At 39.8% G+C, this 19,056-nt stretch overlaps 2 protein-coding genes across 3 annotated transcripts in view; one reads left to right on the plus strand and one right to left on the minus strand.

The window, feature by feature from the left end:
* LOC135697175 (tRNA dimethylallyltransferase) overlaps nt 1-4,614 on the plus strand; it is a 408,062-nt gene extending 403,448 nt beyond the window's left edge. For both annotated transcript variants that reach the window (XM_065216800.1, XM_065216799.1), the window contains 3 exons: nt 3,503-3,606; nt 3,672-3,927; nt 4,244-4,614. In XM_065216800.1, the coding sequence (XP_065072872.1) occupies nt 3,503-3,606; nt 3,672-3,927; nt 4,244-4,546 (663 nt within the window). In that variant the 3' untranslated portion in view covers nt 4,547-4,614. The remainder of the gene's footprint in view (nt 1-3,502; nt 3,607-3,671; nt 3,928-4,243) is intronic.
* LOC135697194 (uncharacterized) overlaps nt 1-19,056 on the minus strand; it is a 257,147-nt gene that overhangs the window by 3,113 nt on the left and 234,978 nt on the right. The gene's annotated exons all lie outside the window — the stretch shown is intronic.

Raw genomic sequence — 19,056 nt, forward strand, 5'->3', positions numbered from 1 at the left:
AGTCTCCCCTGGGTGGTGCCAGAAGATGAGCGCAATAGAATCATCAAGTTGCCATAATGCACGGAATGAGACTATTGCATGGCTGGGTAGTCAAAGTCTTCCATTTGTTAGTCATTTCAGGTGGATTAGAGCAGGTTTAGGTTTAGGGTGGGCGTTGGCCAGATTTGGATTTTTCAGATGTAATCCTGGATAGGACCCTGTCATTGAACGTCGCGTGAAAGTGGAACTTAATGAAGGCCTAAGTACTTTTTCGTAGTTTTTAGTTTTCGGATTTGAAAGATCGTCGGTTACAATGGCCTGCTTACTGAGCAGAAAAATGCGGTCCCAGGTCCTTACATATCAAAGAGATTTATGGTAAAATCGCTTGTGTATCGTGTATTTTGCGAAACTCGTTGTTGTCGTTGGTTCCGGGTTTGAATGGATACAAAAATTTTAGCAACGGTATTATGTGATATGAGGGGCTCGGTGGCCTTAGAGCAACCGTTTTTGCTTACTGAGCAGAACATCATGAGTCTAATCTCAGGCCCATCCACATTCAAGATTCGTCATTCGTTTTATTTGTTAATATGACTACATGGTAATAACAGCAACTCGGTGATTAAAAAGGTACTCGTCTGCCTAGTGGCAAACCTTTTTGCTTACTGAGCAGAAGACCGTAGGTTTAGTCCCAAGCTCCTTCGCGTTATATGATCGTTAGGACATCAATTCAGCTTATCGTTTACCAAAACGAACCCTGCTGCAAACCCAACCCTCTTATCCAACATCCCAGTGATTCCTCGTGGAAGTGCAGAGGTGTTCTCGGCTTCCATCAAAGCGAGTGTCATGTCAACACAATCCTTCCCATTCCTTTCTTGACCTGTGTTCGGGCGCGGCCGGCGCTGGTATTGCCTAATTTAAGATCACCAGTTTTTACACATTGAGGATGATTGCTAGTCCCAAGCATCGTCTATTGGTTCTCTGTGTAATTACAGCTGATCTGGCAATAACAGAGTAGCAACCGTGGGCGGTCAATCAAGCTCAAGCTCAAGCTCAAAAGCTAGTAGGCATTTTTCCATTCTCGGTCGAGAATTTGAGGTGAATTCTACGGAAAAAAATCAAGGGATTTCCAGAGAGAATTTCAAGTTTATCTTAGAAGAATTGTGGAAAGATCTCTGTTATAGGAAATCAATCTAAAATATTTATATGAAATATAATCCTGTAAAGTTTTGAGAGAAATTTTCATACACAAATTTTGAAGACTTCAATCCCGTGGCAGAACCAAATTCAAGATTCAGCAAAGGTGCTGCTGTATTAAATTACCCATTTTATCTTCGGCTTAATCGCATTCAGTTTTATGCCTAATTAAAATACCAAAACCTCGAAAATTTCCAAAATTCCCGGAGAAAATCGAAAAAAATTCTAATCGAGATTTGCTGGTCACCATGAATATGGAGGAGATCTCGATGAATGTATACCCCTAGGGTGGGTCCTTTCCGGTTTTGGCAACACGAGATTTCTGTCTTTTTTGCATTCTATAAAATGTATCGAATGCTTTATTTAATTTGAATTTGTATTGGACCACTCTTCATGGGTTAGAGGTCCGTGTGGTATTTCATGAAAAAATGTCCATCAAGCACTGAGGAATGTTATAGCTGATGGGGTTGTTTTCTTCGTTGAGTCGACACCCTGGCTCATATGTTGACCAAAAAATGCTATCCACAAACAGTTTTTCGTGGCGAATGTAAAGGTTGAGTGCTAATAATTGATTATTGGGAGCTATTTCGTGAAATACTTGTCTGAGTGCGGGAATAGTACAAAAGTGCGTCAAGTTTGGACCTGCGTCAAATATGGGACCTACACGACTCTTATCGTAAAAAAGGATGGGGAACACGAAGGTGCCATCAAATAGGAAATTACAATATATTTACACTCATTCAGAGAAAAATGCGTTTAATGTTTTCAAACGGGAATTAAAAATATTTGGCAACACTGCATAGAAATAATAGTTGCATATTTAGGTTTCTTGACTAGTGAAAACAGTACCTATATACAGCTATCTGCAGCTTCATTCGTTCTGGAGATATTAACAAATGAATGTAGTGCTTTCTTGAAAATCACGAAACATTTAAAATGCTCTCCTTGACAGAGGGATGCTCCGATCAGCACAACAATTTGTATTTTTTTTTATTTCAACTACCTCGGACACTTGACATGGAATGACCCATATGCAGTACGACATAATAACTCCATCATAAAAGAAAATTTAAAAACCCGCCCCCCCCCCCCTCTATTTTGAAGGCTACGCCCATGGGAGAACACAATGCCACCTACGTAGATGTGGTTGCCACGACGACGAACGACGACGACGACGACGACTGCAGCAACTACTAGATCAGATCCAAGTACGCGTTGGTTGTTTAAATCGCGGCAAAAAAAAACCATGAATGAAATTTTCTTTCAAACGAGTACAACCGCGAGCACTGCAGCGTGAGTAATTGGTAAATAGTCGTTTGTATGTCGGGTCGGCCCTAGTCGGTTAGTTGAATGATTCATTCATGAAATCCGGTCGCTAACTATTAAAAACTGTGTACAATGCATACACGTACCGTGTACTACGAAGAGCTCTCCATGACGCCCACTATACGTATTCGCTGACATACGGATGGCACATAAGGCCTGAGTTGAATAGATGAATGAAAAAAAAACGAATCAACGATTTCCACCTCTGCGCTTTCTGTATGTCTTTTCCTGACCCCGGCTAACAATCATGGGAATGTTTTGATTGTTTTGGGTGTATTTAAGGGCAGCAGAAGCGCAGGGAGGGGGACTACTGAAGCGGGAAGTTAGACAAGAACCTACGACACTACGTACTGCATTCTGCAAATCACATCAACTATGGCTCCGGTGTGGTTACGATGATTGTAGGGAGTAGTTTATCTTCATCACCAGTCTGTGTCACTGTGTCATGATGGCGTGACGACATAAAAAAATTGCTCCACAGCCTACTGCAAATGAACTTTTTTTTAATGGGAATAGTAAAGTGGCAACTCATTCATCATTCGGAGTATTGTGATCGTATTTCTATGTTAACATTCAATCAGCATTTGCTAATTTAAATACGTAGGTATAATTTAAGATAAATTATTCCGATGTCTACTTGCTCGCTTGCTTCTGTTATATTAGTTGGGTTCGTAGATTTCGTTTGTGATTGAAAAAGTTTACCTGCGTGTTGGGAACAATTTTTCTCCTCAACCTTAACTAGTTCATAGTCAAATTCCTAGCTTGTTGAGCTGTAGGTACATACCGTCTTTAAAAAACCATCATGAACTTTATCGTTCCACGAGTGCCCAGAAAGCACTTTCCCTTAAATCGAAGCATCAAACCACAATTTTGCGGTTTTAACTCCGGCTATCGCCTTCACCGTCATCCGGCGAATGGCGAGCGATGGCTGCGGTGTGACCTTCACTATACTTGCAGATCAATTCACTTCACTTTCTTCTCATGTCATTATTGTGTATTGCAGGAAACGCTCAACGCCCGATTGGACGCTCGAGTGGATTCGATGGTAGCGCAAGGCCTACTAGCTGAGATAAGGCAATTCTACGAGCGCTACGTGAAACCCTACGAGTAAACACTGCTGCAATTTAGCCTGGAAAAAAAATGCATTCTCACATGTGCCTACTTTGTTGCAGGGACAACGATTTTCACCAGGGTATTCTGCAGAGTATCGGATTCAAAGAGTTTGTCGCCTACCTGGAAAAGTTTGATCATCAACACGATCAACTAATCACCGATTACATGCGAAAGTCTAGCGATGACGGGACCCCTCCGGAGGGATTGCCGCTTCTTCAGAAATGCCTGGATAATCTCAAGCTGGTAACGCGCCGGTATTCCAAAAAACAAATTAAATGGATTAATCATCGATTCTTGGGCAATTCACGCAGAGAGGTAATAAAATGTTATACCGTAGGCTTTCTCTTCTTTGTGTGGTAGCACAGCAGCTGGTGCTTCCTACTCGCGTACCTCGGTTTAACGGTGCTGCGGTGTTGGAAGTATGTTATGTGATATATTTTGATTTTCCAATTTTTCCATGTCGGTCCCTTCGACTATTGCGGGCACTAAAGGGAAAACCAAACATGTCACGTCGCGTGCCAGCTAGCAGCAGCACACTGCAGGGAGTTCTTGGCCACATCACTTAAATTATCTTGTTAGCGTTTCAATAATTTATGAAATCATAAATAAATTGGTATAACATCATTGACAGGTCCCTCCAATTTACGCCTTGGACACGACCGATGTCGGCAAGTGGGACGAAAATGTTTTCACACCAGCTGAACAAGTCATCGAAGCAGTCCTGGAGGGAAAAATTCCAACGAAGCAACCGATGCCCCGGTTGACGACGGCGAGAGAAGGTCTGAACGAGGAAACCTCCTTCTTCTGTGACATTTGCCAACGTACCATAGTAGGCGAGTACCAATGGCAATCGCATTTGCGCTCCAACAAGCACAAAAAATGTGTTCAAAGTAAATCGAAGCAAGCCAAGCAATCGACGGAAAACAACAGCTAACAACTGGGCCTCCTGTCGAATGGTAAGTAGTTGATTTTATACTAGAATCTACAAAATATAAACTGGAATCAGACGAAGCGATAGTGATTTATACCGAAATATCCTAAATCGAGCAATAAGATGAAAACTGGAGCATTTTTGTTTTGCATAGTACAGATTTATTTACCCTTTGAGAATTGCTTACATCTTAAAATAGGCTAGATAATATTCGACAATGGAAACAAAAATAGGATAGCTCAAATCACATTTCAATTAGATCGTTTAGGTGGACACTTTTGTTTGGTATAAATTGGAAACAAATGTTTTAATACAATCAACCAGCTCTTTTTTTTGTTAAGATTACTAAACTTAAGAACCATATCACTTTATTTTTCCACATTTGTTTAACTTCTTTAATACATTTACGTTATTTCATACTGGTTGCTGGCAGTCGATAATCTCATTTTTCTTCTCGTCCACTTATTTCAATTAACTATGCATGTTTCTACTTCGTGTCTCTTTTTGTGTGTGTAAATATCAACAATACTAATATGTGCTACCATAGCATACGTCTTTCCTTCTTATTCGTCATTCACAACTAGGCTAATCGTTTTCGCTTTATTTCCCTCTCATATTCTTTCCATTTTTTTCTGGTTGTAACATACCGGGCCTCATCGGTTTTCCCACCATCTCCTTTAGAGTTAATTATTGTTTTTTTTTCTGTCTTGGTTCATCGTGTTATTGTTGTTTGTTATTATTGTTTCGGTTTTGATTAATCTCTGCTAAATGAGTGTACACATTATTGTCACTAGTTGCCACTCGGTCTGTGCCTCGCCGACGCCGATGCTGGTAAATTAATGGGACGTGTGATGCTTGTTGTTCTCCTCCACTGATGGCAGTAGGCTGTGAGTTTTCCATTTGTTGTTGGCGGGGAAAATAACAACTGTTTGGCCATTAGGCTTGTTTGAAGTAAAATTTTCCGGATTTGTAGATTTAATCTTAACCGGGGTTATATATGACCTCTGCTACACGGCTTCAGTTGTCAAAAATCGCCGCTTAGAGATAATCGTACACTACATAAATTTTAGCAACATTGTTCTACAATGCGTCAACTATCCAAAAAAAAATTAAATCATATTTCCATCAACTGAGACCTGGATGTGGGAAATCGAAATAAAGCACTGCACGCAAAAGCTAACCTCACTTTTTTTTCCATGAGAGTAAAAGAGGTAGCAACGAATTTTTTTGGGTTGGAAAATTTATCGGCTGGGCATAGAGTATGATTCAACCCAGGGGCAACTTGACAACTCCATTATATTGCCAGTGTACCCCAGTGTGATACGAGTTTATCCCCTACCCGATGGATATGTTGGTTTCTGTAGGCGTTCCTTGAATTCCTAGAAATCAACGAAAGAAGTCAGTCTTTACCAAAGGCTGTTACGCCCTAATTCCAGCTCTATCTAGAATTATGCAAATGTTCATGCAAATCGGAGAAGGCCGAGCCAAAAAAAATGTATTATCCTATTTGGCCTGGAGCTCTTCAAATATCAAATAGCGAATAATGAATCTTGATGATTTGTCTTAATCCAGGATCATCAAAACGTTTCTAAGCACAACAAACATAAACAAATTGAAGTCTCCCAACTTATATTTTTTGCCAAATCATGGTTTTGTTTTGTCCAGTATATTGTAAATAATCTATGTATGAATTATCTTGTTACCCTTGAACCTCTTTACAGATATCTTAAGAATTTTATAAAAAAAATCCTTGATTTGTTTTCCGTACTGAGTAGTCTAGAGGTGAGCAAAACAGGTCATCTGGCTAAGCGGATCAGTCCCGCCCAGTTCACTAAAGGGAGACGATTCTTTTGAACAGCTCTTCAGTTCACATTGAAATTATAAAGACTGGACTCGGAAAAAATGCGACACTTTGTTTTGGGTGTAACTTTTTATCGCGTGGGTAAAAATTAATGAAATTTTGGGTAATACTAGTTTAGAGTGTTATGTATATGAGTGCAAAATTTTATCGCGATCTGTCAAGTAGTTTTCAAGATGCATTCGAAACAAGAAGAGCTACGCCAGCAAATCTTGGGCGCGGTGATCGATAATCCTGGTCAGGATTATGGATCGGCAAAAGGCTTGGAATCCACCATTCCACCGTGTCCCGCGTTGTGAAGATGTTCCAGGAGACGAAGACTATCAAGCGGCGCGCTGGAAGCGGCCGAAAACCGAAAACGGAATACCCAGAGAAGGCGCGGAAGATAAGGCAGTACTTTAAGAATGATCCGAACCTTTCCACCCGAGACGTGGCCAAAAAGGTCAATTCGTCGAAGTGGTTCGTCCAGCAGACCATGAAGCGGGCTGTGCTACGTGTTTTTAAGGTCAGGAAGGCGCCATACCGGACTGACAAGCAAAACACGGTGGCCAAATTGCGTGCGCGGAAGCTGTACCGTGAGTGGCTGGTCAAGCCAGGCTGTCTCGTCATGGACGACGAGACATACATCAAGGCGGACACCAAACAAATCCCCGGCCTCGAGTATTTTGTCGGTACGTCCCGCATGGAGGTTCCGGAAAAGTTCCGGAAGAGAAAGATGGACAAATTCGCGAAGAAGTACCTGTTGTGGCAGGCGATCTGCGAGTGCGAACGGTATAGCAAGCCGTTCGTTACAACCGGCACCCTAAACGGGCAGATTTATCGAGAGGAATGCTTGCAGAAGCGCTTGCTGCCCTTCCTCGCTCTCACCGTGGTCCCACGCTGTTCTGGCCGGATCTCGCTTCGTGCCATTACGCCAAGCCTGTAATGGATTGGTACGAAGCGAAGGGCGTTAATGTGGTCCCGAAGGACGCGAACCCGCCAAATACACCAGAACTTCGTCCGATCGAAAAGTTTTGAGCGATAATGAAGAAGAAGTTGAAGAAAAGCGGAAAAACATTCAAAACCGATGAAGCTTTGAAGAAAAACTGGGAGAAATTGTGTAAGGAAGATGGGCAAAGCCTCGCCCAAGATGAGATGAGCAGTGTTAAGAGAAATGTACGAGCATTTAGCTTGGGGGAGGAAATTCAATAAATAAATTATGCCAAAACATAGCTAATATATAGTTATTTAATCCCTGAAAATTTGAGAAGTATCCGATTTAAAATGAATTTTTGGTGATCATTTTTGTGTGTCTCATTTTTTCCGAGTCCAGTCTTTAGAAGTTTTTTATACAAATTCAAAACTGGAAGAGAAATAAGTGGTTTTGGTTACGTGACCCTAAACCAATTTTTTTTTTTAATTCTTTGATTTTTAGCCTATGGCTAGTTTAAAAGCTTAAAACCGTAGCTTACAACATTAATCATTTTGTCAAGCTTCTGCATCCATTTTCCATCAGATGTCACTGCTGTTGTTGGCGGTGACATCCAGGCATGGAAAATCATTTGCATTCATTTCGTGCATTCATTTACATTCATTTGCCTCTAACTTTTTTATTCAACAGCATTCCGCAAAATGATGTACAAAACTTTTGTAGGTTTTGTTAGTAGCTACAACTTTTGTTAAAAAGTCAAATCCGTATCTCTTATGCATGACGAACCAGAGCGAACAGAAATCACTACTGTTTTTCAGTGAATGTATTTAACATTCACTGAAAAACAGTACCAAGTTCTGCCCGCCATAGTTCGTGATGCATAAGAGATACAGATTTGAGTTATGAGCAAAAGTTGTAGCTAATAACATAACCTACAAAAGCTCTACACATTATTTTGCGGAATGCTGTTTATGAAAAAAGTTAGAGGCAAATGAATGCAAATGATTGTCCATGCCTGTTGACATCTATCGGAAACTACACATAATCTGTTTTCCGTTAATTGTTCACAGAGGACAGTGCAGTGCAAAACATGTCTGGTACTCTATATATGCATTTAGATTAACATTCGAAGCTCACCCCTCACAGGATTTCCCGCCGAATTTTATGAATGGGGCGGTGCAGAATATGTAAAAAAGGAGGGGCTTCGAATGTTAATCAAAATGCATATATAGAAGTACCAGACATGTTTTGCACTGCACTACCCTCTGTGAACAATTAAGAGGTACCAGACATTTTTTGCAGTGCCAGGTACTCTATTTTGTAATCTGTGAAATGGAAATCACAAATCGAGAGTTATCAAAATAAATGGCGTGTTGAGGAATTGAGGTCGTGAGAGCATATTTTCTCTCTCAAATTTGAATTTTTGGCTCTCTTGTAACTGGTCGTAAAGCAAATAAAACTGTATGGGGAAAAATAATGTTTATTTAATTGAAGCTTGTTTAACAAAAATTTCCGGGAACAGACTGAACGACAAAGTCCCTGACTAATTTATTAAGGTTGTCGGTCACTTTTTTTTTGTCCCGAATATGCATCGAAAGCGATATATATGGGGATTTATATCAATTCCTACCAGCGGAACAGCGCCATCTCTGTGGAAATGGCCGGACGATATAATTCATTTAAAACGCCTCTAACGCAACAACTGAACAACCACCGCGTTAACCAAAATGTGCCAAAAACATATCATACCTATACCATTCGCTATTATATGATTGAATCGTGTCACTCGATGTTACGCCTTTTCTCATGAAATGCACTCCAGCCCAGGCTTGCTTCCACTCACTTGCTATAAAAAATTATTTTTCGGAATTATAAAATCATTAGATATTATAATGATAGTTAGTAGCAGTAAGTCAAAAGATAAGGTTGTAACCTAGGTGTTTGACACACAAAACCTGTCATTATTGCTTTCAGTGCGTCACAATCAGCGATTTTACGATTCGTGAGCGCTCACTCTGAGTGAACGCTCACGAGTCATAAATTCGCTGATTGTGACGCACTGAAAGCGAAATTGGCAGGTTTTATGTGTCAAATACATACCTTCCATAATTCCGAAAAACATTTTTATAGCGAAGTGAGTGGCAGTAACCCTGCTCCAGCCTACATGCAGATTTGATTGCTGATGTTAATTTTCCAGCAGAAATGCTCTCACTATTCTTGGCTTCAGCTCCACATCATCAGCTTCAGCTCAGATCCGGATCCAGAGCTGAATCGTGAAAAATCGAGAGAGAAAAAAAACGATCCGAAGAGCTGGACGGGTCCGAGAGCTGTCATCCTAAACAGCTCCCAATGAGGTGGAGAGCTGCATTTCACTTTTCGGTTATTTGCTTTTGTGCAGATCTTCCGCTCACCCCAGAGAATGATGGGAGGAGAGGTGAGAGCACATAAGGAGTATTCCGTCCTGAGCGATATTTCACGCGCGGGGCGTGACAGAGAAAAGTACTAGTTCTCTCTCTCTCTCTCATGCCAACGCAAATTTTTCTCCGCTCCGCCAATGCACGCTCAGATCTGAAGGAATAACATCAGACATATGGGCCGGGTACGTTAATACATTGCATAATACAAGTAGAAATCGTGTAACGCATGTACATATGTCTTTCCCATACAGCCTCTTGGATGTTTGCTTTTACCGTTGATGCTATCGATCAGTAGACAGACTTTCGCAGGATATTGAAAAAATTGTTTTCACATAGTCACTGATAGACTTGATCCTCAAAAAAACCTTTGTCAAAATCTCATTAATTTCAAGTTCACTTTAACGAGTCCATGTAATTGTTTTACTCAAGTCATTTAATTTTGTTTCAAATTTAGCTAATACAAAATTTGCACATGCATTGTCTATTGACGCTTGACATGGTTGCTTTGACCACGACTGTTACCGCAAATGAATGTCCAAAGCATAATTTTGAATATCGCCGTGTATTGACGAAATTTTGACACCCTGAGTATGCAAAAACAAACTCTCTAAGGTCACTGAGCCCCTCACATAAAAGTAAATCATCACAACCAGGGATGCAAACAGTTGACGTTTTTAACTACACTCGCTTCGATGTCGTGCGCTACAGTCTGTTTGTATTCGCACTCTCATGCTCTACCGTCGTCTCTCTTACACAACATAAAACGGAAAAACAACATTCGATCAAAAAGAAAATTTTACCGATAGTTTTCTGGGCCTGTATTTTAACTATGTTTCCATGCTATGAAAATTCAAGAAATTTGCTATCGAACTTTTCTGTTCGGAACAACTGAATCTTAAATTGAACGAGATGTTCCTCCGAAGACCAAATTTATCTGGACCGCTTCTTATCTAGCTTAAGGTTTTCAAATTTAAAACAAACCAATCCTACCAAGGTGGTCATTCTTAAAACAAGCCTGATAGGACTAGGAGCTGTAATTAATAATAATTGAAATTTCAAAGGAACTAAAGTTGAAAAGACGCATCTGTGTCACTTGATAAGTTATACAGTCAAGATTCCTATAGTACGGATTCGTTCTTGCCGCATTCCTATAGTACGGTTACCCCTGGATTCCTATAGTGCGGTCGATCCGGCATTAACGAATACACGTAGCATATGGGATTTGACCTAATTGGGACCAAACACTGATTGTAGGGTAATTTGAAGAGATAACTTCCTGGTGTCTTCTGAAAAGATATTAAACAGAATATTTGCTACCTTTTTGGAACATTTAGCATCCGGAAAGTCACAAGTCTGGTCCTGTGGAAGACCCGGAACATCCGTAAAAGTGGTCAATTCATGAAACTAATCAGATTTCGAAAAAACCGCGGAGCTCTAGGATCAGTTTCATGGATTTACCACTTTTAAGGATGTTCCGAATCTGCCGGAGGACCATAACGTGGTCCCCAGAGTTCATATTACAGTCACAACTCCAAATTCATTCTAAATAGTCGTCAATGAGAGGTTTCGAAAAATCTGCTGAGCTCTAGGATCAGATTCATGAATTAACCACTTTAACGGATGTTCCGGATCTTCCGGTGGACCATCCCGTGGTATCCAGTGTCCATATTCCACTCACAATTTCAAATTCATTCTGATAACATGTCTAAGAGTGATTTCGAAAAATCCGCTGAGCTCTAGGATCAGATTCATGAATTGACCACTTTTACGGATGTTCCAGATCTTCCGGTGGACTATCTCGTGGTCCCCTGGGTCCATATTCCACTCACAATTTCGAATTCATTCTGATAAGACGTCTAGGAGTGATTTCGAAAAACCTGCTGAGCTCTAGGACCAGATTCATGAATTGACCACTTTTACGGATGTTCCGGATCTTCCGGTGGACCATACCGTGGTCTCCAGTATCCATATTCCAGTCACAATTTCGAATTCATTCTGATAAGATGTCTAGGAGTGGTTTCGAAAAATCCGCTGAGCTCTAGGATCAGATTCATGAATTGACCACTTTTACGGATGTTCCGGATCTTCCGGTGGACCATCCCGTGGTCCTCTGGGTTCATATTCAGGTCACAACTCCGAATTCATTCTGATAAGACGTCTATGAGCGGTTTCGAAAAAACCGCGGAGCTCTAGGATTAGTTTCATGAATTGACCACTTTTACGGATGTTCCGGGTCTTCCGGAGGATCAGGCTCTTGACGTTCCGGATGCTAAATGTTCCCAAAAGGTAGCAAATATTCTGTTTAATAACTTTTCACAAGACACCAGGAAGTTATCTCTTCAAATTACCCTACAATAAGAGTTTGTCCCCAATATGCTACATGTATTCGTTAATGCCGGTTCCTATAGTGCGGTCCCTATTAACCGTACTATAGGAATCTTGACTGTACATGTAAACCACACAAATTCAAGAAATATAGATCATTTAAAGTCAAAAATCTAGCTTAAGGGTATGGCGCTGAAATTTGCCCAATTTGCTTCAAAAGCTATAACCTACCAATCTTGAATCTCTCAATGAATGTGTTTTGAACTCTTGGGTAATGAAATGCGAAAATCTGTGAACCTTCATCCTCTCCTTCGAAATCTCCTACTACTGATGCTTCTTGGAGTAATGATGGAAATAATAATGATAACAGAAGATTTTTACCTGGATGACCTGGATCTCCAAAACCTCATAGAATTATTAACTCGCCTAAATTCTAAGAGCTTTCGGTGATAAGGAAGTGATACTCATAATAAGAGCCGTGATTGCAGTACAAATCAAATGGGAATCACTTCACCGTGACGGCAAGTGACAAGTTTTCACCATGCAGTGACATCCGTAATAAGCCGAGCCTAAATGCATCGCTGTATGTTGAAAAAACCTTATCTCAAACCTTCCACGGTCCATAAAATCTTTTTTTATATATGAATGTCCCACACAGGGGAGGGGTCTAAAACCTTTCAAAACTGTCCACGTGGCATAAGGACAACAAAACAATTCAAACAAATCCTAAATAATATAAGCACTCCGGATTCGTCTCATCCGAATGATCTGTAATCAACCAGCCGTCTCGTGTTTCCTAAGCTGGATCAAAATGCATCTCCCAAATGCAGTACCGTTCCTTTGATCCAAATAGCCATAATGACGTGTAATAAGTGATCCCAATTGCTTGACGGGCTGAATATGTCATGGTTCAGCCTCTAGTAGAGCTTGTCTGAATTGCTTCCTCCTCTACTGTTGAAAATTCGATCCTGGTTGTTTTTTTTCACTAAAGTCCCATATTATTCCCATATGGAAATAGTAGGCATTGATAAAATGGCAGTTGAAGTTACGAAGTGCAATTCTCATGTAAATATCTGAAAAATCATAGTAAATGAATTGATAATTTTTTCAAGTTGAAATCAGTTACAATGAAGCTTGCAGGTTTTGTTGTATCAGCGAAAAATATGGCGATCCAAAAAGCAGAACTGTAACTTGACCTCTCGACGATCGATTTTCAGGATGGGACTGTTATGCAATTACTAGGAGGACAAACTGACTTGATTCTATTCAATTTTCATACTGCCATACTCTAACGGAACTATCTACCGTTACCCTCTTCTAAGACCATTCTCTAGCTAATAAATTATCACACTAAAGTTTCATGCTAGATAGCATTTCCAACCAACTCTGAAAATCGCAAACTTCGCGATTTAAAACACTTTGAATGTGACTTGATGTTGTTTTCACATTTTTCATGCCCAAAATCCGTAGTTTTATTACGCAATATAAAAGTAGATTCCAATTGATAGTGAATAACGTTGTTATCTTAAAATTGACGAAATCCATATGTGACTAATATGCGATTATAGGCAGTAAAATGATATCTGAAATGGCAAAATGCCCCAAGTAACATTTTACGTTTTATGCTGTACTACACTGCCGGTAATCGCAAGTCAGTCCCATCTGCATTTTTATCAATTTTGAGTTAGTATCATTATTCAGTTTATCTATCTATGTTTTTTGATATGTGCTATTGAAAAAAAGTGGTTTGTTCAAGAAAAGTTAAACAGAATACCAAGTCAAATTGTCCCAAGGCGAAAAATAACCGCAAGTCAGTCCCATTAGAAAAAAAAAGGATTTCATTAAATAAACTATAAAACAACGTCTCAGATATGTTTTTTAGGATTGCTTCTTTAGAATTAAACTTCACATCGCATCATGAGATTTGTCTCAAGACAGATTATGTCCACGTTCCCTAGGGTATCTAGAATATGTCCGAATGCGGCCAATATAGTTCTTACGATACTCAGTTTTACCGCCAATGGATATGGCTTTGAATTCTCATGTGATTTGATGTATCGCTTGATAGATTTTGATTTAAAAAGGATTTACCACTTCCCCGGGAATAACCGGAACATGTCCGGGTGTGGCCAACATGGTGCTGGTCACTCATCATGACACTTATTGATCTTATTTTTGAATTCTCTTGTAAATTGCTTTACCGCATGGTGGGTTTGGCACGTTTGGCTCTGGTCTGATAATGAAACATATAATTGCGTTCTATGGGACCATGGTATCTTTCTACTGTTCAATATTGTGCTAAACTAATGCAGCATCGTCATGGAAATGTGACTAACTTGCGGTTATTTTTCTCATTGACGTTAAATGTAATCGCAAGTCAGTCCCACTCAGATGAAAATTTCACGAAATTTTATCCAATATTTTTTGGTAAATATAGATGCATTCTATCACATTGTATCTTTGAACGCTGTTTTCTCATTTCCAGGTTTTTACAGATGGGACTGACTTGCGATTATGGGCAGTACAAGGCAACTATAAAACAATTCTTAAAACCCTGGTCAAGACAGGCTTGCATTTGCCTGGAGAAGGTTTTGAAGGGCACTTCAAGATTGATTTGCTGCAAAAAGGTTATACGTTGAAAGCATTGAGAACCATTTGAAATCTTTATTAAAACTACAATAAAAGCCATTTGGCATCAATACTCGTGCCATTTGCCTTTGACGCTTGATAAGCGCACTAAAAATAAAGCATCAATCAAGATAAAAAGGGATACATAAATAACATCCGATCTTGCCAAATTCAATCCTCATAAATTTCATCATCATTAAATTGAAATAATTACCAAAATTATCGAAACTCATATTGTGGTCTATTTTTAGATGACGAATTAAATCTAATATGAAATGAGCTTCGAAAGATCGAAAAATATAAGTCCGCCTTCGAAAAACGTTGATTTTACTAATTATTTTTAATTTAGAAAACACAATATAGGGAAATGCATGTCCCTAATTTGGGCCCATACATAAATTCAGCAATCGACTAAATGTTCAATAGCAACGAAAAATATCCATTACACACTTAGAAAAATTGATGTAAATTTAGGTGCTCTGAGACTGACATATACGAGCGTCAATTCTGACATAAAATTGAGTCATAATAGACGCGAAATTCAGCTAAATCAAACGTAATTTTGAACTTTTCAGTCTCGGAGCACTTAATTTTACATGACATGTTTGTTTACGTCTCATCCTTTATGTCAAAGATAGATTCCGTCACGTGTAAAATTGGGAATTTCTAAGTGTGTAGTAACGTCCCAATAGCGCGTTCATCTAGATAAAATTGATAAATAGCAGATTTTTAGCGATGGGCCCAATCTTAGATCCATAGGCCAACATTAGAGACATTTCCCCTAGTTATTTTTTTATATTATTTTTTTTTAATTTGGATTAAATCCCAACGCAATTTTAAATTCAAATGAATTTGGCACGAAATGTTGACAACATGACCATGTTTTCTGAAATTTCGCGACCCACCCACAGCTCCGTCGTCCATAAAAATTTCACAACCGTAATGTATACCATGTTAGTAAGAATTTCATTACAAGCAGCTACCGCTCAACAACATTCACAACCTACCTCCCGCAGTGAAGGATGACTTCCTTCTGTCGCAGACCCCCCCCCCTCCCCCACCCTCCGCTCTCCACTAATTAGCAATGCCGTAGCAAACCGCGCTTAATCGTCCTCCAGCAAAAAATAAAGAAAACCATTTCCATATCGACGCAGCCACACATGTTGGCCAAATCACATCACATACCGCAACGCAGCAGTACATAAATCGATTAGCACATTGCTTCGTCACCACCATCGGCTGCTGCTGCTGCTGATATAGTTGGCCATGATTACAGGACGACCTATGTTGTGTGATGCTGAGCAACAAGGCTGTGTTTCGCTCGCAGCAGGCTGGCTGGCTGACTGATGCTGGGAGGACATTATTATAATTACCTACTTAAACTCACTTGTAGGTAGAGCGAGAAGGAGAGAGAAAGAGGGAGAGCGCGTCGCGAAAGAAGTAATCAGATTAACACCAACCTGAAATTGAGCCCTTTCTCTCCTCGTCGACTTGAAACACCACCCGATTGATGCCTTTTCGCCTTTTATGTATACATAACTATCCATGTCAACCGACGCTGCTAACGTAACAATTACTGTAATCAAACATTATCACCGTAACAACAGTGTGAGAAAGACGGAATCAGTTTCGCGTTATCAGAAAGTGAAAACGAAAAAAAAAAATGCTCAGAAAATAGTGACTTAAGTGTAAGAGCCTTTGGCATAATAATATCGTTTATCGGCGGTTTAAAATATGTATAAATGCCCAATTAATAATAATGGCTTATCGACGATCGTCGATCATCGGTCAAAGTAAGCCGTTGCTATTTAAGCAAACGCACGACGAGTAAAACGACGAATATGGGTTCTTTTTCCTCCTTTCTTATCTACAACAGTACATTCCAATCTGAGAGTGTGAACGAGTAATAGTAACAGCCACGTTTAATGTTTTCTTAACCTGTGTAGTAGTACTTGATGAACACCTAATATATTTAGTTTTAATCTAGAACTTATGCATTATGTTTTTACATTTGTATATTGCCTTCCCATAGCCGGTATCTCTCTGCTTACCCGCTATTTTGTCACATGGAATGTTTTATTTCTATTTCATTGATAAATAGGTACGTATCGATCGGTGACATTTGATTTCACAGTTAATTTATAATTCTTTAGATTAAAACCATTGAAGGAATGTATAATAGCTTTCAACCCGGTATACATACAGTAGTCCATCCGTGAAATTAAAGCCTAAGGTGGGGAAACCAATATGTATTGTTGTTCTATATTCTATTTTTTTTTAAGTTGGGGTAGCTTCCTAGTATTGATATGAGGGTGGGCACCGGTGGTGGTGGCTTTTCAGATTCATTCTAAGTATAAGTAGAATTTCTCCTTTTACCCTACGTTGTGTGTATATGGTATTTCAGTATAATTAATAGGTTTATAGTCTTCTTTTTTTCTTTCTTCATTTGATTTTCGATCAAAACTACAATTAACATTTACAATGAGTGCGTGTATGATGTTTGGGGTGTTGTTTAAATAACTTTTTTTTTTCTTATTCCCGTTTATGATATAAGTGCTCGTTCTACTGCTTCTAAAGGCAGGTTAAGTTGTGTTTCTTAAAAATGAAAAAGGTGAGCTTCAGTGGCTGAATGGCAAAAGGGAGCCTTAATGTTATACATAGAATTATGTAAACATTGAAAATTGCATTTGCATTCAACAGCCATGGTCAAGTTTTGACTTTTATTTTCTTTATCGGAAATTATACATAAGCAACTGTACAGGAATTCATAGACTGTATTAATGAAATTGTGCCCTCTTCATCTTAGAAGTCCGTGATGAAGGGATGAGGTGTATTTAGGGTGGTCACTCAACTGGGAAAACTGGGGTAACCGGAAAATAACCGGGTATTTGATTGAAACTTAAAAATATTTTTTTATAAAAAATTCTTGTCCGACATCTCTAATGATTCTTTTAGAATCTTGAATATTTCTTCAAGCTCGGAATTCTTAACTTTTTCTTAATATGGAATAAATACAATCTCTTAAAAATAGCAATGTCCCAGAGTTTCGAAGATGTGTCAAGTCCAAGCTCGTGATCATTTTACTGATCTCAGTGAGAATCCCAAACAATATCCAAGCCCCAGACAGTTTCATGAAATTTTAATTTCAAAACTGTTCGCGCAAGAGGCGAACGTTTTGTGTAATTTTCTTGTATTTATTCTTATTCGTTCTGATTAGATTGATCCCCGTTTTTCGACTCATATTATTTAGCAAAGTCCCATCCATTAACACCGAGCCGACCGCGGGTAATCGGTCACCCAACTAACTTCAACCTTTTTCCACTTCAACACGCACACTACCGAAAGTGAGCCGCAAGCTTTGGCTCCTCCCATTAGTAGAATTTTCTATCGTAACATAGCAGAGAGGAGGAGAAGAAGAAGTAGAATTGAGCATATAAAAGTAGTCACCTTTCGCGCAAAACGCATATACGGGTACCAACTATTGTATCGAACGGATCATTTATAATACAAAGTTTAAGCTAAACAAAATACGCATTCTCCTTTTCCGTAACAAGCCGAAAGTCACCAGCCTTTCTCAGAGATCTCTGAGATCCAGCTATTGACAAAGAAACGGAACCCTTGTGTCGTCGCTCTCCAAGAAACGATGGCTAAGGTAGCAGATTTACCTCCAAACTATCTCGGTGGTAGATATATGTGGTATATTAAGCCTCACATTAATGCCTACATCCACGGCACTGGATTGGCTATTAGAGAAGATATACCACATAAGGTAGAGCAGTTGGATACTGAACACCATTCAGTTTCCGTATAAGCTGACTGTTGTTAGCTTATACATGGCTCCGAGGAATAGGGTTGGCAAGGAAGTGAACGTCATCGGCAAACTGCAAGATCTCATCTCGCAGCTGCCTGTCCCTTATGTGATAGTGGGCGATCTGAATGCGCATCACCCCTCGTGGGGATCACATAAGACTGACGTTCGTGGTGAGAGGTTGTATCAGCTACTGGACACGTTGGGTTGTTCAGTGCTGAACGATGGCAGACCGACTCGGTTCGATCCCACCACCGGGGTAGAGTCCGTGATTGATCTGGCCATAGCCTCTTGGGATGTAGCCAGCCAGTTTATCTGGCGGGTTGACGATGACTTACACGGAAGTGATCATTTCCCAATCTCATTGTCACAGGCTGTAGACCTTCCGTCTACTGTGACAAGGCTGAGATGGAACCTTGAGAAGGCAGATTGGGACAGCTTTGGCAAAGAAGTCTGTCGCCAACTGCCTGGTGATGACAGGATATTGAGACCAGGTGACTGGACCCAAATCTTGAGTAAGGCCGCTCATCGTCACATCCCAAAGGCTGGAGGGAGAGGAGGTATGAA

Source organism: Ochlerotatus camptorhynchus, unplaced genomic scaffold, assembly GCF_037179485.1.
Source record: "Ochlerotatus camptorhynchus isolate MF236.1 unplaced genomic scaffold, CSIRO-AGI_Acam_v1.1 ptg000067l, whole genome shotgun sequence".
Lineage (NCBI taxonomy): Eukaryota > Metazoa > Arthropoda > Insecta > Diptera > Culicidae > Ochlerotatus > Ochlerotatus camptorhynchus.